Source organism: Amphiprion ocellaris, chromosome 12 (genome assembly GCF_022539595.1).
Source record: "Amphiprion ocellaris isolate individual 3 ecotype Okinawa chromosome 12, ASM2253959v1, whole genome shotgun sequence".
In the NCBI taxonomy this organism is placed as follows: domain Eukaryota; kingdom Metazoa; phylum Chordata; class Actinopteri; family Pomacentridae; genus Amphiprion; species Amphiprion ocellaris.
In genome coordinates, this window is record NC_072777.1 from 29,908,541 (window position 1) to 29,936,473 (window position 27,933).

General features: G+C 38.9%; 2 protein-coding genes across 5 annotated transcripts in view; one reads left to right on the plus strand and one right to left on the minus strand.

Moving 5' to 3' along the window:
• The window catches only part of LOC111573798 (MAM domain containing glycosylphosphatidylinositol anchor 2a), a 270,997-nt gene that overhangs the window by 35,600 nt on the left and 207,464 nt on the right, over nt 1-27,933 (plus strand). The window lies entirely within an intron of this gene.
• LOC111573796 (low choriolytic enzyme-like) lies at nt 13,879-17,710 on the minus strand. Its single transcript, XM_023278117.3, has 8 exons — nt 17,460-17,710; nt 17,320-17,338; nt 17,138-17,200; nt 16,820-16,966; nt 16,615-16,732; nt 14,339-14,517; nt 14,173-14,254; nt 13,879-14,080 (listed from the first exon to the last, which is right to left on the minus strand). Exons 1-8 carry the CDS (start codon nt 17,529-17,531, stop codon nt 13,945-13,947), a joined length of 816 nt encoding a protein of 271 aa, XP_023133885.2. The 5' UTR covers nt 17,532-17,710; the 3' UTR covers nt 13,879-13,944.

The following is a 27,933-nucleotide window of genomic DNA, read 5'->3' on the forward strand; positions in this document are numbered from 1 at the left end:
ACAAACATGAACAAGAGTAGCCTGCGTTTAAAGCTATTTTGCATATTTTTGACCACAAGAAGAAGCAGGAAGACAAAGCCCTACAGTAGCATAAAGCCTTTCTTCTTTTTCAGTATAGGGTAAATATTTTCCACTATAGTATTATTACTTTAATTACATAAAGGTGAGTACTTCTTCCATCATTCTTTGATCCAGTGGTCTGCACTCACACGCTTTGATTGATGAGCGAGCACTGACGCCTTATGTAACTGTCTGATGATGACCTTTCAGAGACAGAAGGTGAATAATCGCTGGAAAAGGTAAAAGTAGTGCGAAGCAGCTACAACTATATAGACTCTGCTGTATGTAGGAGCGGTTCTGAAATCATTCATGTTTCCCAGAGATGACACAAGGTGATGTTCATGCACCGACAGATGAAGAAAAGCAATCAGTTTTTCTGTAGTCATACAGCTCTCTGTTTCCCCATTTTTCTCCTTGGAAATTTTTATACAAGACCTGGTAACATTGCTCAATTTCATGGTCTAATAGGCCTCTGGTCACATGAGGTATCACACTGGCATACAACATGCCAACTTAGTTATGGGAAAGGAGGGGAAAAGAACTTTATTTCAATTAGTTTCTTGTGCTAACTGGTGTGGAAGACTGCCCTCGCCAAACAACTACCTGCAGAGAGACGTTAAAGCTACTCAGGAAATTATGCTTTTTGTTCTTTAAACTGAGACGGAAACTGAATCTCTAGCTGATATGTTCAAGATTTTAAGATGACATGAACACATTTTTGCAAGATGTATGAGTGTGTTTCTTCACGGTTAAAAATCCCTGTTTTTTTCTGCACAGGGACTTGCCGTTTAAAAATCTTTTAATGCAAGAAAAAAAAAGGAACACTGTGGAGCATCTACCTTGTTTACTCACTTTGAGTTTCCATTCTCACATGTGCACATGTAGGCTAACTCTCACAGCCAGCAAAAATGCACGGCAAACAAATGATGAAAGGATTCATAATCAGAACTGGTGAAGTGAGGAGAAGGCTAATGAACATGCAGTTGTAATACAGGCGCACCATCTATTTTTCACCACATGCTCCAGTGAAAAATGATCTGTTGTATCCCTGCGTTATGTGCAAATGAAGCCAACGTGATTGCATCTGGAGAAGACCACTGATGCAGCAACTTGAATCCTTGACATCAAGGGTTGCTGGAAGAACTATGGCCTCCCTTTGTTCCCTCCTTTTCCAGTTTGTGTCAGATGTAATAAACCGAGAGCACAGCGGCGGAGACGAAATGCAACATTGGATCTATCGGTGGTTTCTGAACAAATCGTGTGCATTATTACCAACCAATGGAAAACCTTCTAGTGGAGCGCAAATAGATTTTTCCTCTACAGAAATGTGATGGTTTGATATATGCATAAGAACAACAAGGACCGTAGAAGAGGCCGGACATTATCATGGTTCTAGCTCGTGCCCTGTCAGATTAAGTGGAGCACAAACATACATATAGAGTATAAGCATATAGAGCTGAGATGTAATTATGTGTTTCTACAGGTTGCAACATCTGCCGATTATTTACAGACCCCCTACGGTGAAAATCTACTTTTTTTCACCTTGTTAACATATCCATATGGCGTTCTTTTATATGCTAGATGACACATCATTAGCGAAATAAGCAGTCGACACTATTGCAGAACATTTATATCTGGCACTAGTAGTGATGACAGTCTGAGAATCGCAGCTTCAAACTTCTGGAGCTTCATATGAAACTAATTAAAACAAACCAATCCTGTCATCCTGCAGGTTTGACAACAGCGCTGAGCAACATCTAAGTCATTTTATAGTAAGAAGGTATTATTTTCATGGAGTGCACTTCTAAATATATAACCAGAGAGGGGCTTTAATCATATTTAATCATAATTTAATCATAATAGACCTAAGCCTCAGAGGCCCAGACAGTGGTTGCTGTAGAAAAATGTGCATTTTCCTTTATAGGGGAATTTTTATAACCTAACAATAGGTTTTAGCCAACAACAAAGAAAATTCCCCAATGCCAAAAGGATAAGAACCGAGAGTATCAACAGTATTTATCATTTTTAACTAGTTTTGTTAATTGAGGTTTCATTTACTATAGTATAATAGCACTTTTCTTCTTCAAATTGTCAGAAATAACAGTAAAATGCATCAATTTCCCATTGCCTTTACTGCACACAGGCCGATTATGCTTACAATCATGTGTTGTTGCCCCCCAAAGGCCCATTCTGAGCCTTGGAAAACCCTTTATGGTGATAAAAAAGGACGACCTATGTCTTTTCCTAAACACTTCACCTCATCGGAAAACCTCATGAGGTCAAAAAAAAGATGTGAAGGGGAATCCATGAAGACATGGGCAAGGACAAAAGGGGTGTCAGGGGAATTCGACTGCACACAGAAGGCAACACAATAATGCGAAGGTGAATGTTTTTGATGTGGGACTGCTGTGGACGATGCATCGTATTGAATGTTGCTGCTGTAAGGAATTGTGGGATGGCATGATCTCCTGTCCATTTGTGAAGGATGGAACTGCGTATCAGATGGTAAAGAAGATGGGAAAGCAAGTACTTCAGCACCTTTTCTTCATCTGTAAATTGCTGTTAATAATTTACCTGCTCAAAAATATATCAGCCGATGAAGATGAAGGAAATGCATGTCAGAAAATGTACTTTGCATTAACTGTAGTACCTTGCTGCTTTTACTGTTTAATGAGATGGACAATTACAGATTGTTAGTATTTATAAGTGTAGCAGTCTTAGTTTAGGAGGTTGCCACTCTGACGATGGGCAATTTCAGAGTGCATTGTGGAGGTTTACCTGGCAAAGGGCAACCATGACAATGCCTTATGTGCTGGTTAATGACTACCGGCCAGAGGTCACAATTTTAAAATAAGCTGAAGTGTGCTAGCTTCTATTATGCGCCCGTAGCTTTCACCACATTAGAAACAATATTTATAAGTTGTGTAATTGACTGATCAATTATTGATTAATAATGCTTCTGATTATCAGTGAAGACAATTGTAAAAAAAAAATTGCATGCATAATCAATGAATTCAACCTTACTGTGGCTGCAACTGAGACACTTCTGTGGCATCTTGCTCAGTTTTTTAATATACCTAAGCAAAAAAGACTTCAACCACAGTAAGTTTTTATTGCCAGGATGCATGCTGTAACCTCTAATTGCCACACACACACTTTTAGTTAATTTATTATGTGAAATCTCATTTATTAATCATCTAAAGTTGCTAAAACTATCCCACCCTATTACCTACTGAACCTGTCATGAGTTCAAACTAGCAAAAGAAATACAGTTAGATTCCAACTGGTTTTATTGATCGGGAAAACCAGACTGTACTATCTTAGCTGGACACAGAGGGGTAGATAGCTTAAATTGCAGAACAGTGGCTGTTGGCTGCAGGCAGGACACTGGATAAGCCTCAGCTGTTTTGGTGCCTCCTTTGTCCATTTGTTTTTTACCTTGTAAACAGTATTTCTGCACACCTCACTTGGGATTTCTTAATTGCCCTGACCATAAGCTCAAATAAATTATTCACCCTTTTCAAATCGATGCCTGTTTTGAAGAGTCCTTCCACCACCTGTCGGGTAAGCCCCTCTTACAGGCATAGCGCAGGTTTTCCCTGAATGGAGACTTATACTTGAAAGTGGAGGCACAATGTAATTGAGGTTCTCCTTCAATGGCTGCAGCCATGTGTGCGGCTCGATCTAAAACAGGGCTGGTGCTGTTCACATAAAAGGAAGAAACCTTATTTCCCCAGTCTGTGAAAATGTTATTGCTTCAATTGCCTATAGTTCCCCAAAGCACTGACTGGACAAAGAAACTGACAAGATGTTCCTATAAAGGCCTCCCTCTGTACTACACACTGTTTGACCTTTCTGCTGATTTAGCATGTCCTTGTGGACAGCGTGCTTTGCTCCAGGACAGAGACATACATCGCCCGAGTGGACGTTCATGTGCTCTCCAACCCATTCATTCAACGAGAAGAAATTACATTTTCCAATTGTCTGCAGCGAGATGATGGAAGTACATTGGGGGCAAAAGGATGTGCGGAGGGCCGAAATCAGCAAAGAGCCGAGCCTACAAACGCGCCATCAAAGTGAATTTCACAGAAACAACATTTTCAGAGCACAATCACAGACTTTTGACCTCTGTTTTTCCAGCTGATTTTGCGAGGGGCTTGAGCCCGGCTGTTTGTTTGTCATGTGTGTTGAGATTCACATTTTCCCTGGAAGCACAACGCAGCTGCATTAATTACAGCTTTAATTGGGCAATATACAAGTATACTAAGTTAAAAATATCTTAAATGTGCAACAAATCTCTGCAGGGACAATATGTCCTCCTAGGAACATTATGTTGTAAACAAAGAAAAAAAGAAGCATTTAGATTAAAAAAGGAACATAATTCCCACTTATTGGCTATATCTCGGAGCGCTAGGATCCTGAAAGTCTTACGAGAAGTAAAAGTCGAACCTTTGGGGATCCACCTCTGTGCTGCTGGGAGTTGCTTCATCATGCTGTCATCTCATCACTTGCCCATTTTTTGATATCTCATCTACACCACAACTGCACTATGATTAAAACACAGTCTGAATGCAGATGACGACCCGATCCGATGGCTTTCGCAGTGATTTGAAACACATTGCCAAGCACTTGTTTAAACACGTTGCTGAGGAAAAAAAGAATCTGTTGACGTATAATGAGGAACAGCTGTCAGACGTTCACAATCCACCTGGGTTTATTGGCAAGTCCGCCAAGGACAAAGAGCCACGATAATTAGCTGAAACAGTAAGTCGAGTTGTCCTACTAATGAAAGCAAGCGAGCTTCCATGAATATAACATGGAGTAAATGGCCTTGGAAGACTTCATGGGGATCGGAAGCTGTCATCCACTCCACTGCTCACCAAGTCCGACTCACACAACCTGTGTAATTGCCACATATAATTGCCACATTTCAAGGTTGTAATTATATTTCTATTGCAGTAATTATACAATGCCACCTTTAGTATGCACGTCTCAATGCACCAACTGCCTGGCAGCTACTTTTTAAGATGCGTCCTCCTTTCATTTGCGCGTTATAGCTTTACGTCTGCTATCAGGGACGATTGTGCATAAGTGCTAATTTCATTCAAACTTAATGAACCAAATGTTGACCAGAACACCTGGACAAGATTTAAACTGTTTGCAGATTTGGAATCATCTGCAGCAGTTCGTGCTGTCTGGAGTCGTGAAGTGATTTTTCTTTCTGGTCTGCTGTGTGAATGGATTTACACTTTTGAAGTTGCAGATTGAATATTGTTGAGCTGTGTGGAATACACTTCACATTCAGTATTTGTTTCTTACCTTCCTCTTGCATAACTTCAAGATTTGCAGTGAAGTTTTAGCTGCAGCTGGGTGATGCAATGCCCTTTTTTTGTCGATGGTTTCGGAATAGTCAGGCCAAAATATGTAAATATAGGAATGAAGAAGACTAATGTTAAAAAAAAAAAAGGAATTACTTTAAAATCAAACTTCACTGGTGTTTTGTGAGGAAGGAGAAACTAGACCAAACTAGTTTCATCTTTTAAGTAGTTTACCTTGGGATTAATCAAGTATCCATCCATCCATCCATCCATCCATCCATCCATCCATCCATCCATCCATCCATCCATCCCGCTGTTGGTGCAAAGCACTAACGCAGCTTGTATTCTCTTTATTTTGTTTGTATGACCAATTAACTACACCGTATTGAATAGTTAACAGCTGTCACCTACCAGAGATTGTCGTAGGTGACCAGTAGTTGCTAATTCAAGTCATTTTTGATATTAATTAAATGATCTAAAGACAGATTGTTCACGGGGGCATCAGAAAATGATGTGATTTCCAGGTCTGAGAGAAAATTACATAAGTTGGCTGACATTGTTAACAGTGTGGTACATTACATAGCAATACAAAACCGCAGCTCATAATGAGCTTTGGATTATTATCTGAATGCTTCAGAAAAAGCCACAGGAAGACTGAACATTTTGTCAATAAGCATATGCATGCAGTGAAAGCAATCATCTGCCAAACCTGGCTGCTGTTGGTGGGATCATGCAGCTTATATCACCCAGTTTATATACGTCTCCAGCTGCTTTTATCCTGGTCCAACAGTCATAACCTGCAAATACACAGACCTTGGTGTCTGCAGTATGTTTAAAGTTATGCCTCTGTGAAACTTAAACTACATTTTTGTGGCCACAGAAATGTTTGCAGTTGATGGCATAATCTGGCCTGACATTTACATTGTAGGAAAACCTGTACTATTGTTAATGTTTAAGCTTCATGCGTTTGATATGTTTAGTGTCTGTGTTTATATTTGGAAATTGGACTGTAATTAACGTGATTTACAGTTTGTATACAAATTACAAAAACTGTCTTTTTTTCAGTTGTCCTATGGCTTATAACATTTAACATATAACCCATCAGGAGTGAGATCAAGTCTTTTTGATGCATTAATTACATTTTATTCACTATGAAGGAGCTGCAGTCACTTTTTGACAACTGGAAAACTGCATTATATGAGTTCAATTGGTTCTTTAAAGCTGGATGGATTATAGTACAGAGGAGATAGCTGGTAAAGTCAGCATTGTAATTGCAAAAGAGGTCATTTCTTTATGACTGTTTGATTAAGATGAAAGCCACTGTAGACGTATATAAAACTGGGAGACAGAGCTTGAATAAGCAGCGCACAGTCCTGGACCTCGTCCTTGGTCAGTTATCACTGAAGCCGTATTAGAAACTATAGAATCAGAAAAAGAAAGTCTTTATTATGAATGTAAGCTCTGCATGCAATGAAATTAAGTGGGCTGCTCCTCTTGGTGCATAGAAAATGTAAATAATAAAACACAAAACCACATGACGTTAAATCATCAAACAAAAGGTAGAAAAAAAATGATACTATAAACACTAAATATAAAGCTGAGTGCAGAGATGATGCATTGTGAGTAACATCAATGGGATTGCACAGGTTTGACTGTAATATTGCACCACAGGGACGTCTGTAAAAGGTAGCAGCATGAAATGTAGTACTGAACAGCAGTAAATAGCTTTACTTGTAGGTAATTGCAAACAAAATTATATAAAAAATGCACTAATCCAGAGAGCAAAGAGCCGCTGTATTGAAAACATGATGAATATGATGATGTATGGGATATACAGGAGCACAATGTTGCATGTTGTGTATTTTTGTCAGTGAAAAATGTAGAATAGGAATAAAGTTTTCTCTTATCCTCCCTTCAGGCTGTGATTTTTGCATTTGGTGATCTGATGAACCATCAAAACACCCATGAAATTATGTTTAGCCCATTGTCTGTCTCTTCCTGCCTTTTTTCCATACACATGAGTTCACAGACCTGTTGGAACCTGAGCCCGACAACTTCTGTGGTGGAAACCCTGAGTTTGCATGTCACCTTCTTGGGGCCATATTTCACCCTCTGAAACTCCAAGATGATCCCATATTTAGGATTTTTGGGCAACATTTACAATTACTATCCATTACTCACAGGGAACAGCCGTGAAAATGATCATTTCTGTCCATTATTAACAGAGTTACAGAACATTTTCTTGGTTGACCTAAACGACTAAAGTTTGGTCAACCCAGTCTCGACAAAATGACGTTCTTATACAACTGAACTGCCTCTGCAATTAGGTTTTTAGGGCAAGGTAATCAATGTAATTTGCCACCGGTGATGAGGCAGTTTGAAAAAGCAGCAAAGTCCTTTAGGTCGATGGAGGCATAAACCAGAAAAGGGACTTTCACCTAGAATGTATGAAAGACCATCATTTTTAGAATTAAGACTTATTTAGGTTTTCTCCAGCTTTCAGGTTCGGTTTAGGCACAACAACTATGTGGTTAGATTTAGGAAAATATCACACTTTGATAGACACTTTTACATATTGGCTCAAGTTAAGCACCAAAATATCTGGGTTTGGGTTAAAATATGACCCTTAATTTGCATGTTTGAAGTTTCTTTTTGTTTTTCTGGATTACCAGTTTGGCAGGTCCCATCTCATCTAATATATGATTGGTTTGCTGAAAAGGAGCAACAATAAAGCAATAAAAGAAATGGCAAAACATGTTAATGACACTTTACAAACAAATGTAATCCGGCAGTACATATGTTTCCCTCAAAACATAATTGAGAATGTAGTTCAGTTTGTATAAGAGTGTAGTTTTGGGGAGACTGAGTTGATTTGGTTAATTGTAAACTTAGGATTGAGGTTCCAATTTGAGTCGGTCCCCTGGTTCTTCTAAATGCAGCAAACTCCATTATTTGTTCAGCTGCAGACTTGACACTTGGAAAACTATGACGCATAATTTCAGATCACATTGACGTGCTTTGACCAACATAGCGGAGAGGAAGAGTTTTGTCCAATTAGTTCCTAAAACTGGACGAGAGGCTGCATTGTTTTACTGTATTCCACGAAACTGCAGCAGATGGTGTGGACACCCCGTTATCACGCAGCTTCTTAATTCATATTCTAATGTCAGCCACTTAGCAGTTAGCCCCGCATACAGTACGGTTCCTGTAGTGAGCGTCTAAAAGCTAACCAGCTGTTCTAAACTGTACGTCAGCTCTGTTGATTGGGAAGCTTCATCTTCGGCGTCGGGCTGCTTTTTAATCAAGAAATCAATCAGGCTGCTTATTAATTGTGGCTTTATGCTGTTGAGAGCTGCTGCCGTAGCGAGACATCCAGCCTGCTGCGCTCACGTCTCGCACGCTAAAAGAGTCCCGGCTGCAGTTGCAGCATGTCTTTGTCTTTATCCCGCACTGCACACAGTTTAGCTCAGAGGTGCAGCATGAGAGATCAGTAACTCCCTGTGAATAAACCTGCCAATCTTTCAGGGCACAAGCTACTGGGCCTCTTTCTCTCTCTCTAACTCTCTCTGGTCACCTCACTTGATTCCATCAATTTGATTTGTGTGTCTTGGTGTTCCCTTGATTACCGTTCCAGTCACTTCCCAGTCTCATTGTTCCCCTTCTCTATTTGTTTCCCCTTATCTCCCCCATCCTTTCTCCTTTCCCTTAACCAGTTCCCCTCTTCTTCTTCGTTGTCATTTCCCTTCCTCTGCTCCGTCTTTATCTTAACCCCTCCATCTCCTCCTCTTCCTCCTCCTCCTGCCCGGGTCTCATCAACACAGACTGGGAGAATGATGCACAAACACCATCCCTCACATCTCCAATGAGTACCTTGTTATCATCTTGTCCCCGCAGCGGCTTTTCTGTCTGGCTCCGTCTCAGCTCGGATTCCGTCACTAATGGGACCGCATCATTTTCGACAGCTGCAATTCCTCAGCGTTGACAAACAGAGATGTGGCGCCTGCTCGGTGAACGCAGCTCAAAGGGATTGTAGACTAATGCCTCGGTCTGATTTACACATTCACAAAGGCCTTTTTAGAACATCTGTCCTCTTTGACACGAGCTGCTGCCACATGACCGACGCTATACATGTGTACAGTTGTCTGTCTCTAGACTGCAATTAGTTCAACTTCTGGATGAGTTTTGCATATAAAACACAGAAACTGCATCTTTTAATAATTCTATGGCCTATAATCTTTAAAATACAACCATCACAAGTGAATTCAAGTCTTTTTGATGCATGAATAACACTGCCATCACCTTTGAACAGGTGAGAAACTGCATTATATGACTTGAATTGGTTCTTTGAAGCTATTTCAACCTGTTGAAAGAGCTGGAAAGGTTCTAATGCAAAGGACAGAGCAGGTGTTTAGGGTAGACATGCATAAAACTGGGCGATACAGTTTAAATTTCTTCTTAAACCTCTCGTCTCTTTCCTCTACAGTCAAGAGATCTTTAATTATAACTTATTTAATGATTAGTAGCATAAACAAGTTGGCTTCTCATGAAAAAAATCAATATTTTTGCAATATTTAAAGCATTTTTGCAAGTTTTATGTGCTTCATTACCATAATTATGGAGACAAGTTTTTAAGTTAAAGTTTCAGCAACTTATTCTGCCGGCCGATAAATCGGTCGGGCCTGAGTCATTTATGACTAAGATAAAAGCGGTTGTAGACATATATAAAACTGGGTGATATGGCTTATATCAGTAAAATTACAGGCACTAAACATGTGTAGAGCTTATTTACATGTGCATTTTTCAGAATCTGCTCAAATTTCCTCATTTTACTGTCTTCTGAAATGTCCTTTTTCTTATTTAAGGAGATGTCAGGCACAATCTCAGTGTCAGAGAAACACAATGCATGAAATATTTATGAGATTTGAGGATGTAGTGACAACAGACAGCGACTCGTCAGCATGCTATTCTAGGTTCAGACGTCTTAGAAGTTTGTGTATGACTCCTCAGATCTGCACAATAGAAGCTAAGTGAAACTTCACGAGTTTTTCTGCCTTCGATCTCTCAGCCTGCTAATCGTTTCCACTGGGTCCTGCAGGGCAACAACAAAGACTCCCAGAATTTGTATGCCAATCTGTTATTCTCTTTTGATTGCGTCCTTAACTAAATTTACTTGTTTTTCTGAGCACTGCTTTCATCTTTTTTAAAAAAGGGGCGCCTAACAGCTGACTTGCTCGTGACCTGCGTCGAGCTTTGAAAGCAGACGTACAACACAGATTGTACAATCAAATGAACAGTGTAGACAACTGTCTCTGTTGTTTATTCTTTAATTTCCTGTTTGTTATTGGCGCATTTGATTATTTTCAAGAAGGAGCTACTGTATGTTATTTATTCAGCTTAATGAACAGTCTTTTAAAGTCTCTTATACAACAATACTAAGTACAATGTAACAGTTCCTAGATGCTGCAGCCGCTTTTTACCATCTAAAGAGATTCCCCTGTAGCAGGATTTTAGACTTTTGTTCAAATATGTTCAGCCAAAGATAATGTGAGTCTACAGAGTCAAACAAATAACATAATTATTTTGCAAAATTACAGACTTTTTTTTTTTTTTTTTTTTCTCCCAGACGGTCAGGAACTGCTGCTGTGGAGGGACAGTAACCAGCCATGCTGGTAATTTTCAGAATAAACTGGACTACTAAAAAATGTCATTAATTTGCACATGAGCTGTACTAGACATGATTTAGTTTTTATAAAACAGATTTATGCATTTTAAAATTGAATTTTTTTGTCTTTATGTCTACAAGCTTCTAGTAGAAAGCAGTTAGAGGAAGAGGAAAGTAGAGTGAATCAAGTTGAGAGGACATTTCAGACTTTAATTGTAACAATATTTGATTTCTCAGTCATATTATGCTTTGTCTTACTTTTGTTTTGGGTTTGCTCTATTTTGATTTTATGAATCAAGTTTTGGAACTGCCATTACATTAATAATTAAGTGAATGTAACCTTTTATTGGCAATGTTTTTGACCAACTTGGCACCATACAATGAGTATGCCAAATTAGTTATTGTTTTTCCTCACGCTTTAAAAAATCTGAATTTTAGATTTAAAAATCATGTTTGCATCAATCTTTTTGAATTATTTTCAACCAACAAACTAAATTAGTTAGCAGAATTAGCTTTTCCTCTACAATCAAATGTATCTTAAAATACAATTTTTTTAATAATTAGCAGCATGAACAAGTTTTTAAGTTGATTACTCTTAAAAATGAACTTGTTCTAACTAGTATCTCCATGATATTTAACACAACTCTTTAAGTGTTATCTACTTAATTGTCATAATTATAGGCAAAGGGTTTTAGGTTGAAGAGACTTAAATGTTGTTCCAATTGGATTGTCTTTAGTAGTTTTTGGCTTTTTTTATGTGTACAAAAGCAACAAATTTGAGTTTAAAATACACTCAGTTTTAAGTTGATGCAATTACCAATGTTATTATGTTAAACCAACTCATCTAAATCATGCTTATATTCTAAAAATTTTATCTTTAAAAAAAAAATACATTAATGCATTAAGCAAAGAGTGACAATAGAGCTTTAAATTACCTTTTAGAGGGTATGTTGAGACATTTCTATCCTGATGGGACAAGATGCACTTCACAGTCGCCAGATCTCAAACCAGATAAGATAAAACTTCATTTTTTAAAAGCTAGACACAGCTCTCCATTCCCATCTTCCAAATTAGGGACTATATTTTGTGAAAATGGTGTTTATGACTCTAATCGACTTCCAGAGAAATCAATGCTGAGGCACATTGAAGCTGTTCCGATGACACTGGTTGGTTTATCCTTTAATTTGTCACCTGGTTTGTCTCACACAAACCTGAATCTGTCCTTTAAAAAATGAACAGCTACCAATGTGAAATATAAGAAATACTTTTCATTCTTTCTTTAAAAAGATTTTTTTCTTCTCCAGGTATGTCAAAATCCCATTGCGTTGAGGAAAAAAGTCTAAAACAGCCTTCAAGGTTGGACCAGCGAGGACGGCAGCAGTCAGCAGCGAGCATTTTAATTTCCTACTGGCGAGCATTAGACAGCTCACGCGGCGAAATGAGGAGAGCTGTGTGCTGAAGCTTATCGTGTTTGAAGAGAGGCAGGTACACAGATCTGTGTTAATAAGAGGCGCTCGCTCGGCCGGTTTGGGCTCTGCCAGCGCATTACCGGTGACATCACAGATCAGACTGCATTTGGCTCGGCTCGGCCTGAACTCATTAGATCCGACGTCCGACGGGAGACCCTGCTGGTCACATGCACACTGGCCTTTAAAGTCCGGTCAAAGAGCATCTGTAAGAGCCTCGCAGACAATTCATTAAAGCTGTTATCAAGTAACGGTCAGTAACAGTAAATGTGAAGTAATGTAGATCAGCCGTCCGTTTCAAAAAAACCAAGTGTGTGAACAATCAAAGGAAAGATAAAATATTCCATTCAGTGTGCTTCGATTTATGTCAGCCTCACAGTTCAGAGGGATCACTCTCACTGGATCTCACAGAGGGGATTTTTAGCCACAGTCAGCTGCAACAGTGGCCTCTTCACTCAGAGCATCTCATCTGTAATCTTATTTTTAATCAAGCTTCTGCAGAGATACTTTAATTTATAGCTGGCCAAAAACTAAAAAGTGACTCTTGGAGCTTCTTGGAGCATGAACAAAGCCGGCGCGTTAAATATTTCAATAAACAAGTAGATTTTGAATATTTCATGCGCAGAACGATTGATATGAACTGAAACTACTTTATGAAACATTAAAGGAGCTGTGTCCATCTGAACTCTTTGGATTTGTTGGCTTTTCTCAGAGCAGCGCTGGTGCCATGGCCTCTTTAGCTGCATTTAAGCCCAGAACGCCAGAGAAATACATGCAACGCTGTCAAGACTGTCGGTGCATTCATACATCATGGGAGGAGGGAAATTTGCTTAATAGGAATCTGTTCACTCTCTCAGGCATTCTCCTCCCTTATCTCACCCTGAAACTCCCCCTGCTACTCCTTTTTCCTCTCTCGCCCAACGCTGCTCTCGTTCGTTGGGATAAATACAGAAGAATAACACTGTATGGGATTTCAAAGGGCGGGAAAAGAAAGAACATATCCAAAAGCGTGGGATGTGGCCAAGTGGAAAAAAAAAACCCTGATTTTTCTGCAGGGTGACGGAGTACAAGGAGAGGGGTTTATCTCATGTCCTACCACATCTTTGCCTTTCCGCAGAGACTCAGCCCTGCAAAGTTTGGCTGGCTGAGTATACTGCAGTACTGATTCACTCAGATAAAAACATGCTACTCCCCACAAGTGTGCAAATCCCAGACTTAATTACTATGAACCGAAATGGAAATGAACTCAATTATGAAGATATTGCCATATATTTGCCCCTCAGTCGGTTTTTCTGTATCTAATTAAATTCATTGCCCTTTTTTTTGCCAGTATTTCCCAACTTTTTTTTGCTGATTTTCTTTCTGAAACTTGACACAGAGAAGAAAATGTATTCATGACAGAATTTAATTGAATACATACAAAGAAATGATGCAACGATTATATTCTGTAACATTTGTAGAGCGTGTTGATCCTGAGAATGTCAATTTTGGACAGACCCTCCCTCTGGCCGATGGGGACGGACGGGTCAGGGAAGGGAATTATAGTGTCTGCTCCATACGGTCCAAAGGCAGTTCTGTGGATGTGGACAATAAATCATTCACAAGTTTATTTCCAGAGTAGAATTAGATTTTTGAATTGAGCGGAGTGATTTTCTGCAGCCTTTACCTTCCATAGTGCATTACAGAGTTGTAGTCATATGGAATGTTGAGATTTTCTGTGTTCTGCGTTTTGAAGTTGTCCTTATAATCTGATGACAAAAAAGACAAACAAATAAGAGATTAAAAAGTAAATCAATCGGAATTAATTCTAAACGACGCTGCGAGATTCTTACATCGTGGGACGTTTTTCCAGTTGATTCTGACGTACTGGTCGCGGTCGCTGCGAGTGTGTTCGTGGTAGAATCCTAAAACGTGCATCAGCTCGTGCTGGATGATGCCGTGATCAACGCAGCCGAACTTCTGCAGCGACACTTTCTGCCTGTCTCCAATGCGACCCAGCAGTGAGGAACAACTGCGAGTGACAGAGACAGAAGTAATTAACATGCAACCTGCAGCTTGACATTTGATTAATAAGTGAATGTAATTTACATTGTCGTCCCGTGTATACATGCTCAAATAATTAGCTTTCTGATAGTGTTTGAGGAGGGTTTTTTGTCGCTGTTAGCAAACCTGGAAGCTGAGATGTGGCTATCAGCTACAAGTGCATCATTCTAACAACAAGCTGCAACAGCTAAGCTTTGCTGTTCTTTTGTTTTGCTCTTGGTCTGAGCTTAAATATGAACCACTCAGAAATAAAGGGGTCACAAAGGAGAGGGTCGACAAATCTTGGGAGAGCGATTTGACCAAATAAAGGGAAGAGAGCTAGATTTAAAATGGAAGATGCATGTTGCAGCAGTTTGCATGGAAAGGTTATTAGATGGTGAGCCTTTGTGCACAGTTGTGTAAAAAAGGCCACCTCTCCTACCTAAAAGCAACAACCCTGGACTGGTACAGATGAAAAGTGATTCAAAACAACACGTAAATTGTGCACGTGCTTCTTTTTTTGATTTTTTTCCGTCTCTTTGCTGTCCAACAGTACTCATACAATTATTCTACTTGTCACAACAGCACACTACAAAAGAAATTAGAAACCAGAACTTTTGTGCTGTCCAAATAGCTCCACTAATGGTACTAAGTTTGAATGTGATGTTGCTGTAGCTGAGGTTTAGCCATTAAGTAAGAAGCCAACACACTGGATTTGGTTTGGTACTTGATGTTTAATACTTGATCTGAATTTGGAGTCGAAAAAAAATATTAGGATGTCTGGTCTTTGTCATAGAATAAAATAACATTTGTAAAGAAGCTTTAAGGGCAGCCCAGTATCCTAGAATCACATTTACTGTATATGTAACTAATTTCCAGCAGCAACAAGGTCAGTCTTTGTGTCTTCAGGTTTTTTTTCCCCCAGAGTTTACATATTTGTTATTTGGGAACCAAATCTAACTTGTGCATAATATTGTGGCTGAATGTGAAGTATCTCATATGTTTCAGACCCAGAAGTTTTAGTATTTTCAAGCATGTGTGAGAACATTCGGTCAGGCAAAATAAGGCTCACATGTTGGACAGTTTTAACAAGAAAACAACATGGAAGCAACTTGTAAGTCTGTATATATAACGACAACATATAGATTCCTATGCACACAAGTTTCTGTGGTCCTACACATGAATCCACATCGCCATTCTGGCACAACGAAAACCATTACAATACTTGCCACACATTGCATTCTATTGATGTTAGAGACCCTTAAAAGTTGGTGAAATGCTGACCAAAGACTGTCTTTTAGTAGGACATATGGATACTAGCCTATATATAGACTTAGAAGAACTTTCTGGGGCCTCATTACCTCTGTTGTTTAATTTTTTTGTACTTTATTCCATTTTCAAGGGCCATTACTTAAAAATTTGGCCTCAGCTGGAGCTATTCAATTATCCGAACCTGCTGGCAACAATTCTGTCTGTGTCCTCACCAATTGTCATGGCTAAAGGAATTATATTCCTGGAGATCTTGAACTCTTAAAAATGGCTCCCAGGTTTTGTTTTGTTTTGTTTTGCTTTGCTTTGCTTTGCTTTGTTTTGTTTTGTTTTGTTTTGTTTTAAAGGGGGAAAATAAAACAATTCCCAAGTCTGGAAACATATGAAATCCTCTTTTTAGTTTTGGGTCCCTAAAAACAAATAATAAAATCTGAGATGGTGCGGGAACATGTGTTCTTTTGGTTTTGTTACGTGCAAAAGGAAAGCATTTCTGAATGCAATTTCAATTCTAAAGGGCCAGCAGTTTCAATGGGAGGGACTCACGTGCACTAACATGCACTAACGTGGCTAAACTGATTGCTGAAACTCAGATTCCAACACAAACAGAAGGACTCTGACTTCATTCTCTGTCATTATCTCTGCACAAGTATATTCATGTTCAAAGTCTTGTACATACTGTAGAACCTTGAAGTCGATTTCTATTGCTCATTTTTGTTTTTACAGATGCAATTATCTTAAGTGTCCCTCAACGTTTATATACTTAAACCATGTGCCCTGTCTCTCTTCAAGTCCAGGAGTGCTTTAGTTATTGACTTACCCGTATCTTGATTGAATGCTGAGGTACGCTCTCTCAGATCTACGTGGAACGAAGCGAATACAGGTTCGTGTTTCAAAGTCCTTCATTGCTCGTATTATCGTACTCCTCTCACTGTTATCTGTGGATAAAAGTTCAGCAGGTGGAAGACATTAACATGCACTAATCAAGGTTCCACTGTATTATGTTAGAACAATATCCAACTCACCATATTTGGGACTAATAGTGTAAGGGACTTCCACATTTCCATTCGCAGACTTTGGCCACAGACAGGAATACGCTTTACTTCTGCACTTCATAGCTGTCCTAGTTTTTTGAATTACCAAGTCTCCTTCGAGCAAGAAATCTCTGGATCCTGTAAAAGCAGGCGATTTTTTTGTGCAAGTGTCAAAGTGTAAAAAAAAAAATCAGTTTTTCATTTCATCTTCATTTCTAAATTTATTGAATATAAAAACTCTAAGTACTAATAATGTGAGAAAATATTGTTCCCTCGCCATCCTTGTAAAAATCATGATTGAATACTCACGATTGTTCATTCTGAGGATAACTGTGCCGATGTCCTCTTTGGCAGACTGAGCCGCCGAGATCTCTGATGAACGGAAGAAAAGAGGAGGTCACAAAACTCTGTTTTCACGACGACAAACAGTGTGATAGATTTGGTACGCTGGACGATGCTGCAAGTAGATGAAGCGAGGTTTGGTCACTTACCATCGTCTGCACTGAGATCCTGTGGAGACAAAATGGGAAAAACATCAGTGTGTAGTTGTTCATTCAATGCAGTGCTCTTCATGGAGATAATATAGGGTTTGTGAGCTGTTCTACTCCACTATCAGTGAGTTCTCGCTTACATTGCCTTGGTGAGCATTACAGAGGCCCAGAAGCAGCAACAGAAGAGCAGAAACAGTTGCTGTAAGGTCCATTTTTTTGTTGCTTGAAGGTGTTGATGCTCAAGACGCCACTTCGGAGACTTTCCTCATCCCGCCGAGGGCTACTGCTGTAGTCCGGTCAGGGGCCAAGCTTTGTATGAAAGCTGTCAAGGTGTGTCTGTGTGCAGAGATTAATGGTGGGTTCAGGAGGCTCAGTCTTAGACACACAGCTGATGGGAGTGCCCTCCCCACCCCGGCCCACTCTTTCCACACAGAGATAATCTTATTCTGCCAGGATTACAGTGACCACAGGCAGGCTGCTGTCGGCTCGCTTAGTATCAGATTTCAGATGGCATTTTTATAAGCGGCAGGGGGTTTGGCTCGCGAGCTCCGGGCCTTTCCCAAAGTCTTCTCCCAAAAATAACAGATACAGCATTTGAAGTGCACAATGCCATGACACTGATTTCAAGTAGCAAGCCCTTTTTTAACCCAACTACTGATCTGATCTGGGTGTGATATTCAGCATTTTCCTAAAGATTGTGATATGATAATTTAATGACATTTTAATTTTGGTGCAGTCGAGTCTCTCAACAGTAGTCACCATTCTGTAGTTTTAAACAATATCTTGTCTGCCGCACAATCCAACAAGCCTATCAACAGTAAAGGATAAAAGGTCTTCTTTTTGATCAAACAGATATGAAACATAAATAAGTAAAGTTTTGTTTTTTTTTTTTTTTTTTTAAAATCAAAGTCTTGTCTTTTACTTTGCATTATTCTAATACTGGACTCCAAGATTTTCATTTCTACTGCAAATGTGAAGTAAAAATGTCCAAATATCTGTTTCCTTTTGTTTCCTCCATTTACAATAATCAGAGTCAGTTTAGATATAGGAAAGAAAAAAAAAACAGCATTTTGGTTAACCTTTAGATGAAAAACTGCAACATTTTTGATAATCCGTGATTTGTTTCATTAATTTTATGAGCAAATATGCAAAATATTTTGTTGCTTTAGACCCCAACCGTCTCGGATTTTTGAAGCCAATAATGATTTTTTAATGATTAAAAATTGTAATATTGATATATTGCTTGACTTTCTCAACTTTTCATCAATGTTTTTTCCAAAGTTAGCGATTAGCATAAAGACACAGTTTGACTCCGCACCACCATCTGCTCTGCTACATGTGCTGCAGGCAGTGTTGAGACAATTGGACGAACTATACAATGACACAATTTCTAAGTTTCTCAATTTGCCTGCATTATGTTTTGTAAAAAAAAGTTTTATATTTGCTACATATCAGATGCAATATAAACTGATGCTGATATATCTTTTGTATGCCAGTATCAGAGAATGTCGTATCGATTGATCTTTGAGTTTTCGGGTCTCCAGCAGAAGGATTCGCTACAGCTCTTTGCCACACATGAGTTTGCACAGAATGTTTCTGGGCGAACAGATTATTTAAGACAAAAATCTGCAAATTAACAGATAATGCTACTGATTAATGGTTGCATCCTTGTTTTGATTGCATGTTTTGAGAAGAACCACAGTGATTACAATCAAAGAAAAGCTTTGCAGGACTAAAATGTGAACTGAACCTTTTGCGTTTGACCCATTGCTGTTGAAAATTTGAGGTGTATAGAAATAGTGGTTAACATCGTCTGTGGTTGCTCTGTGAAAACATTTTTATTTGCTGGTTTTTCGACCTGCTAGAGATGTTCATATTATATTTAACATCCACACTTCTTAGATTAATTGCATGAAGTTCAGAAAGCAGCATAAGAAGATTTGAAGTAAAAATCAAGCTTATTTTGTGCTTTCTCTTTGCTCAGGGATCTCCTCCAGCACTCTGAACATCTCTTTGCTTCAGAGCCGCAGTGGTGTGTAACTCTTCACATCAGTGTTTTCAGCTTCCAGCCAGAAAAACTTTATTTTATGATGCCACAGAGCATCTTATTTCACTGCTGCTATCTGAACAAACTTGCTTTTTGATCACTTAAGAGTATGATCACTCCGGTTGCATACTATTAGTGCATCTCTTAGCAAAACACACACTTCCTATTAAACTAAACACCCGCTGTGGCCTTTATGAGCCTTTAGAGCTTTTTAGGTTTGCGCCGGGTGTGAGCTATGGTCGCGTTAAAATGTGTTGTCTCAAATCATAATAACGGCTCAATTAGCAGCCGGTTGTAAATTCCTGCTTTCATTATTGAAGCTCTGCTGCTGCGATGATCTCAGCGGTAAAGGCCGGGTCTTGGCCGCCAGACGGTGATGAAGGAATAAAAACAGACAAAATCCAGAAATGGATTGTTTTAGAATGATGAGTATTCAGATTTATTGGATGCGTCGCTAATAAATCATCAGGTTCCAGTGGATTGTTTACAGGAGCAGAGGGCCGCCGTCTGGCTTCACAGCGCCATAAACAGTTTTAGGATCTGATTTCACATGTCAAGGCCGGCGGCTCCGAAGAGAGATTCCATCACGGCAACCTTTATGTGACGTGGTCTTCCGCTGTACATCACAATAATGTGGCATTTATTATCAGGGAACAAAAATTGCACTGTGCGATTGTGTGTGTGTGTGTCTTGGAGTGAGATAGACTGCAGGTGCTGTAAACTCCTTTTTACTGCAACTTCAGTAAGACTGTGTATTTGGAGGTTTTACAGTGTTTGCATGAGGAGTTTAGAACACATATGTACCTTTCTTTGTGTGTTTTTTCCCCTGTATGTTTGTCCATTTCGGGGGGGATCCGCATGGGTGCACAAATTGGATTCAATTTGTGTTGTAGAGTCACAGCACAGCACGGGTAATGCTCAGTGATGTATGACCCATCCGTTCGGTTGAGCTTTATTCCTAATGCCTTTTCTCAACTGCAAGAAGTAGATCTTATTCAACTGGATGCCAGTCTAGTGCTGCTCAGACGTGCTAAAAAAAAGACTTTATTTCCCTCCACACATCTGCCCTTTGTTAAGTGGAGGAGAAGCTTGAGAAAAGCATCAGCTGTCAGGATAAAATTATAGAGTAAGACTTTCCCGGTATCACATTTAGCTTTATTTTTCACTCTTTTCCCTCCTATGTACTTTCCTTAATGATGTGTTTAGTGGACTTAAAGCTGCAATCTCTACATTGTGGGAGTCTGGTGGCACACTGACGTAGGTTTTGGTACAGTAATAGGATTAGAATAGAAGTGAAATGATTTAACGTTTGAGCCATTTTGCAACATATTCTCCTATTTCAGCATCTGCAGTGTGAGGATTTGCTGCATTTTTCTGTTTTATATCATTGTGCAAGCAGAAAATATTTCGATTTTAGGCTTCTGGTTGAAAACTTCAGACTTCTGGGAGATTGTTATGATCAAATTGTCACAATTTTTGTGCATTTCTGTCGACTAAGGCAGCAATCCATATATACAGCAATACGATATGAGTATACACAGATGAGCCAATGGCCTAATGCAGTATTGTGAAGGTTGACATCGGGACATCAGGACATGGACGTAGGACTACTGGCCATGTCCAGCGGTGTCTGGCCCCATGATGCTGGCAGTGAAAGCTTTATGTTCTGTCTGTTGCAGTGTGGTGCATCCTGTGAGCTGGATTAGTTTGGAAGTCAGGGCCACAAGTTGGGCTTTTTGTTCTGACTCAAGGATTTTTATGTTGCTACTTACTGAGCAACATACACGTCAATACTAATGTATCTGTGATTAGTTAATAATACCAGTCAGTGTTGGTGCTTTATCAGGCAAGTTCTAGTTTCAACGTCTCAAATGCGAGGATTCACTGCTTGTCTTTGCCTTTGGTCTTTTAAATCAAGCAAAGAGTGGATCTGACTGAGAACTAGAGGACAGTACACATCCACACCCAAGCCATGTTCCAATCACAAAGGTGTCATGTTCTAAAACACACCCTGCTTTATCGCCTATGCTCCTCTAAATGGGATCATCATTTAGTAAATATACATCATTCTGTATTGAAGGAGACTTGACACTAGTAATTAAGACTTTAAACTAATAAAGTAAATGTTTAATAAGAAAACAAATCAAGTGAAGAATTGGACAATTTTCCTCATAGACTTATATATAAAGGGACATTCCAGAATTTGAGGACATTTTATGTCCCACTCATCAAATTTCAAATATTCCATGTACAACATGCTAAAACATACCGTTGTTGTGTAAATTTACATGTCCTGAGACCAAATCTAAAAGCAACTAGTAGGAGTTCCTCCTAAAATGCCATTTTTCTGACCAAATTGAATCTTAAATAAAACAGATAAAATGACATCTAAATCTCCTTTTTTTGGTATTATTTTTTTCTTTGATGTCTTTTGTAATTTTGGGAGCATTTTTTTTAAGTCAACATAAAATTTTAAATAACAATTACTATGCATGGAATGTGTGTCCCACAACCTGTTAGCAAACCTTCTTAGCTAGCAGAAGAAAACAGTGAATCACATGAAATGCTGGAATTGACATCATCAAACAGTTTTCCAAAAGAATAGGTAGAACAAAGCGATGTCCTCACTACCATTGTCAACCTTGAATGTCTCATGCTACCCTGTTATGCATATTATAGGTTAAGACAAATTACTTTTACTTTTTCTTTATTTTTGTAAAAAAGCTTGTCCTCTTGGTTAGCAGTAACAGCTAGCTAAATAGTTAGCTTCTACTCCTGAGAAAAAGCTAACATTAGCATGGATTAGCAACCCTGTTACTGTGATTAGAATAGAGTTAGCCAACAAAAAATAAAATATGGAATACAAATTTTAAAACTGATGTGTAAGCTGAACTAATTAAGCCTTTGATAGTTTATTACCTATTTTTGATGAATATGTAGCAGAAATTTGTCAGAGAAGGTTTATTTTTCAAAAATTTTGTAGCCCTAATGTCCTCCAATTCTGGAATGACCTATAATTTGACGTTTTTGCAACCAGACTAGTCGCCCCCTGCTGGAAGTTTGAAAGAATGCAGGTTTTAATCAATTTTTCGCTTTTCAGACTTCCCCATTTCTTAAAAAAATACAGTCTGGATCAAAGGTTTTCCTGCTGAACATGGGACTAGATGTCACATGTTGATGGTTTTAATGTTTTGGCTGCGTTGTGTATTTCTGATTTCGTGACTTCATCAGTAGCTGTTGGATTCGTGTTGCAGGAAGCAGCAGATGGAAAGTTTGGCGTCTTGTTCTTTCACACCAAACACCAGTGACGATGTTCCCTATTAGCCCTCCACTGCTTTATCACTGTCTTTTTCTCTGACACTGTGTGGGCAGCCAAGGACAACAGTCAATGAGCAATATCAATTTACGTAATGGACTATTAAACAATGTGCTTAACATTTAGAACGGCCACGCTGGCGTTCAGTGGGAGTCTGTGCCAGCAAGTCCTCTGCCACGATAACCGCCCCGTCAAATGACTCTTACTACTCCTCCTCCTACAGTCTGACCCGACCCAGACGCCCCGTTTACTCTCCCTTCATTCGCCTTTCGCTCTGAATGCATTTACTGCCTTTATGTTGATCATCCCCCCTCTGCGACCCGACAAATCACGTGCTGCCACACCCAAGTTTTCAATTTAATCTGATGTTTCTTCTGTTGTCTTTTTCTCACTGGCTTGTTTGCACAGCATTCTTAACTCAGAGTAATGGATTTATTTGCACTTCCCAACACACAGACTGTCTAAAAGTCTGTCTCATTTCCTCTTTGTTCTCAGTACCTGAAGTCAATCTGTGAAGGTAAACATTGTGTTCACGCTAATTGACATTCAGACAAACAGGAGCAAATACACTGAATATGAACACTGTCTTAATTGGTGTGAATTACCAGACTTGTAGGAGCCACGCAAATGGTAAATTAAATCAGGTGAGTTATTGTAGTAATGCAGTTGATTAAGCCACAATCCAGTTGCACGGACCATTCGAGGAATAATTGCGCTTGATGGATGAGGTGTCAGGAGCTTTATGAGGCACATTTGAAATTTATACTCTAAGAGGTCTTTGGAGCAGTGAGGCTGAAGGAAGATGGTTGGGACAGAAAAGGTCCACTGTCAAATAAAACTCACAATAAAAAGTGGTTAAACTGTGGAATTTTTTCTTTATCTTCATGGGATTTTGATAAAAACTCACTCTCTCACATTGGCGTCTCCATTGCTACCAGTTCTAGTGCAGTGCCTGCCTTGCTCAGGGGCACATCAGAAGTGATTATGAGCGAGGGAAGTGTGTGACTCATTCACTGCACCCACCCACGTTTTCCCAGCTCGCCTAGAACTGATGATGTTAGAGAAGTAGTTTCCTTCCCCCAGGCCACAGCCGCCGCTTTAAAGCCTCACTGTTAGCTCTTCGCTGTAGATAATATGATCAGTTCAAACTTTTAGTGTTTGGAAAATCATCTAAAATTCAAAATATGTACTCGTCTGGATCTCAAACAGACACAACAGCTTAGGTTTCAGTCATTAGTACATGACATAGACATCAGCAATGGAAATATAATGTTACAATATGTCACAATCAGTTACTTTATATGTAATATATTAAAAATGCTTTTTGCATCAGTGTTTAGAAACTGTAAGAAGAATTCTGAGAATCTTGTCTTTTGTATGTTGATACTTTATAGGATCCATTAAATAGACATTACATTAATACTATTCATAGATTTTTACTCCATGGATTTTTCTCCTCATAGGTTTGGAAATGCTGTGTGTCAATACAAACTAATACAAGAAAAAATACAACAGTTAAAAAAAAATAAACATGCAAATGTACAAAGAAAAATAGATTAAATGGGTAAGAAGATGAAGAGATAAGGTTAAAGTAAAAACAACTTGCTTACAGGGCAGAAACCTTACTCTTTTTAATCGATTTAGCACATTTAATTGTGCTAACAGTCGGTATCAGTTTAACCCAATTTGACTGAAATCAGTTTCTCTTCAACTTTACAGAAATGACAGTTTATCCATTACATAGATATACCTCATAATTTCAATAAATCAATGTTTTTTATTATTGTTTCTGCAAAAGTGTAAACCTTTTAATGTATATAGTTTACAGAAAGATCTTTATGTCTATCAGCAAATTTTTTTTTAGATTTACTAAATATATTGTTAAATATATAAAAACAAATTTAATTAGTCATTGCTTATGTTCTTCTTGTGAGGTTTATTGAGAGTTTCTAATGTGTAGTTTGTTTGCACTGCATAGTCAGTCCATAGAATATTTTGAACTGTCTCTTGTTCCTCGAGGCTTTTGTGTCTGTTGAATTCGGCACGGTGCTCCTAGGAAATGAAATATTTTATTTGTGGTTGATTCTAACTTTTACCTGTTTTCAAAGCCCTTTAAAATGGAGGAATAATAGGACAAAAAAAGCTTGAATAACTTTTAAAATGTGAACTAAAAAGCAAAAAACACCTCAAAAAACAGGTATTTATTATATTTTAGTGTTATAGTTTTGTTTGTTTTGTTTTACTTTCAGAAAAGATTGTTGTTGTTATATTGTTATGATACTATAATCTAACACAATAAGTATTATTATTACACCAAGAAAATTTACAGGTATTTAGGCTAGATATTGGGGCAGAAAAAAAGTGTCATTATTTGTAGAAATTTATTTTTAATTGCTTTTATTTATGTATTTATTTATAATTAGGTTTTAATAATTTTAATTATATTATATTGTAATATTTATTATTTTATTCTATTTTATTTTATATTATTGGCATGCTGGGGCATCTTTGTAGCGCCGCAATGCTTCATTTATGTTGTGACACATTTTACCTTTTAATCAAAATTGCAGTGCTTCATTTTTGTTAAATTCCATCAGTATTAGTTTAAAAAGACCATGTGATTTTATTTACATTGGCTGCTTTCTAAGATTTGAGCATTTTAAATGTCAATATTGCAATCAAACACATTCATCCAAACATGGGAAGCCGAAATCGTGATGGAGATTAATATTCAATTAGTTGTGCATTCCTTTCTGTGTGGAGATTTCCTGTCCTCCCTGTGTGAGTTTTCTCCTCCACAGTCCAGCAACATGCCTGGCAGGTTAATTGGTGATTCTAAATTGGCTGTAGGCGTGTGTGTGTGTGTGTGTGAACATGCACTTGTGTGTGTCTCTTTGTGTCGACGCTGCCATGACCTGGCGACCTGCCCGGCCCACATCTCACCTAATGTCAGCTGGGATGAGCTCCAACCCTCCAACCCTCTGCAGGAGGAAGTGGGAACAGCTAATAGATGTATGGATGGAGGCGTCTAATCTCTGAAGCCTTATTCTTCTGGTTTTCTTAGCAATGCTTCTAGTTTAAGCACATACAAAGCGTCTACACAGACACAGCATGAAAAACATTCTTTAAATAACATACCGTCTGTACAGAGTGTTGTCTTTGTAGTATTTTCTCCCACGATACACTCGAGTGATTTAATGAAGCTGCTCCTCCACTTGTGAGTCATTGTTTCTTCAAGTGAAGTTACACCAGTTTTCCACCAGCATATAAAGCAGGACAGCAAGTCATTATTATTTTCTTGATTATTCATTTAGTTGTTTGGTGAATAGAATTTTGTTAAATGGTGGAAAATGTTGATTAGTTTCTCCCAAAGTCTCCCACAGTTTCCCAAAGATGGCGTCAAATAGATACCCATTTCACTGTCACACAGGAAGGGAAAAAATCAAGATATTCATATTTAAGATGAGATACTTATCTTAGCAACAACATCTTTCAAAGCAGCACTAACCATATGTACAGTAATAATATTGATGATAATAGCAGTAATATGTACAATAATACAAGAATGACGAATGAAAAAGAAATAAATACAGTATTACTATGGCTTGTGGAATAAATGTAACTGTAAAAGTGCAAAACGCCAGCAGTGCAAAGAATTGTTGTGCAGATTTTAAATAGCTGGAATCAGATAATTTTAATGATTTTTATTCTTAAAAATAGTCAGTGGCACCCAAGTGGATGATCCACAAACAGGGACTGTAGTCCGTGACGCAGCGGTTCGATTCCCTCTCACGGCCCTTTGCTGCACGTCTACCACTCTGTTCTTCTCCCTGCTTTCCTGTCTGCCTCTCTGCTAACCAATCAAATAAAGCTAAAAAAATAACTTTAATTAAAAAAAATAGTCTGTGATTAAATTGATAGTTAACAACCAAGTGATTAATGATTGCAGCTTTAATGTGAAATCTGTTTTCATCCCAGTAACTTTAGTCATTTGTTGTGGGTTTTTTTGTTTGTTTGTTTGTTTTTTTTGTTTGTTTGTTTTTTGGTCTGTGACAAAATACAAGGCAGGTAAGTTCCTTTATTTCAGAATGTATAGGCTCCTGTGTGTCTGTATGGTCCGTAAACAAACCTTTTTTTCTTTTCTTTTTAGTCACCATCTCTTATTTCTTCCTCTTCTGCCTCTTAATCTTCCTCCTCCTCCTTTAAATGCCCCAGTCAGTGCATATGAGCTCACTTAAGTTTTTCACCCAAATGTAGAAAATCCCCTAATGAGGCTTTAGGCGCTGCTATTTTTCATCTTCATCATTTGCCTGAGCTGTATTTAACATCACGTGGAATAAGCACCCTTCTGTTAACAAGACTCAGTGGAAAAATTCAAATTCATTAAAACACAAAAACTCTCAGAAACCAAATTAATTTGCACGAGACCGTAGCAGTTTGTGTTTGGTGATACGTGCCTGCTCAGCGTTGCGGCGTAGCTAACTCGAACAGCTAAAGAGGCATTTCCCACGTCTCTGCTGCTGATATTGGAAGACCTGTAGCCCACATTTCCAGGAGCACAGCTCAGTGAGAGATCTCTAAAACCCATTTCCTGCCTGGCTTAGAATAATGAGGTGTTAGAGCCTGCTGGCAGGGCTTAGCTGCACACCTCCCCGATGGAAAAGTTATGGATGGTATACAGTCACACACACACAAACACACACACACACACACACACTCAAAGACATGGACGTATGCCCCCTGGAGGTGTTATGGATAGCTGCATGTTACAAAGCCAGCCAGCAGGCAGCACAGTGAGCCGGCCGGCGCTGTGGGCATTGATAGGACAATCAGTTCACTCTGGAGGCGCCGCAGCCAATCATCAGACAGTTTCTTGGCGGGCAGCACCCAATCTTCAGAGGCTTTCCAGATACTCTATCCTCGGTGAGCCGTTTGCTGGCTCGCCGCTAGCCAACCATAAAGAAAGCTGCCGCCCTGCGTCAGCCAATCGTGTGAGTGTTGGCCAGAGTCGGGCCTATCAACAGATAACTGCTGCGCGGGTACAGCCAATCTGGGTTTTATCCTTCCCTACAGATGTCCGATTAGTGTTGTTTAGGGAAATCAAACGGCCACAACAGGCCCCACTTTGCCAATGTGGCAGCCTGAATGGAGAGAATAGTTGAATGGGATAGTAAAAATCCCCACAAAGGCTTACTTAACTGTAATACTGTGATACTGTGTCACTGACTGTGTAGCACTGTTGCTCGGCTAA

What these genes read in the sequence shown, in the direction of transcription:
- LOC111573796 (XM_023278117.3), bottom strand. Translation starts at nt 17,531, where the DNA reads ATGGACCTTACAGCAACTGTTTCTGCTCTTCTGTTGCTGCTTCTGGGC. An exon ending in TATCCTCAGAATGAACAATC is followed by an intron (nt 16,967 to 17,137) that starts GTGAGTATTCAA and finishes CTGCTTTTACAG; the next exon opens with GATCCAGAGATTTCTTGCTC. An exon ending in AGCATTCAATCAAGATACGG is followed by an intron (nt 14,518 to 16,614) that starts GTAAGTCAATAA and finishes TGTCACTCGCAG; the next exon opens with TTGTTCCTCACTGCTGGGTC.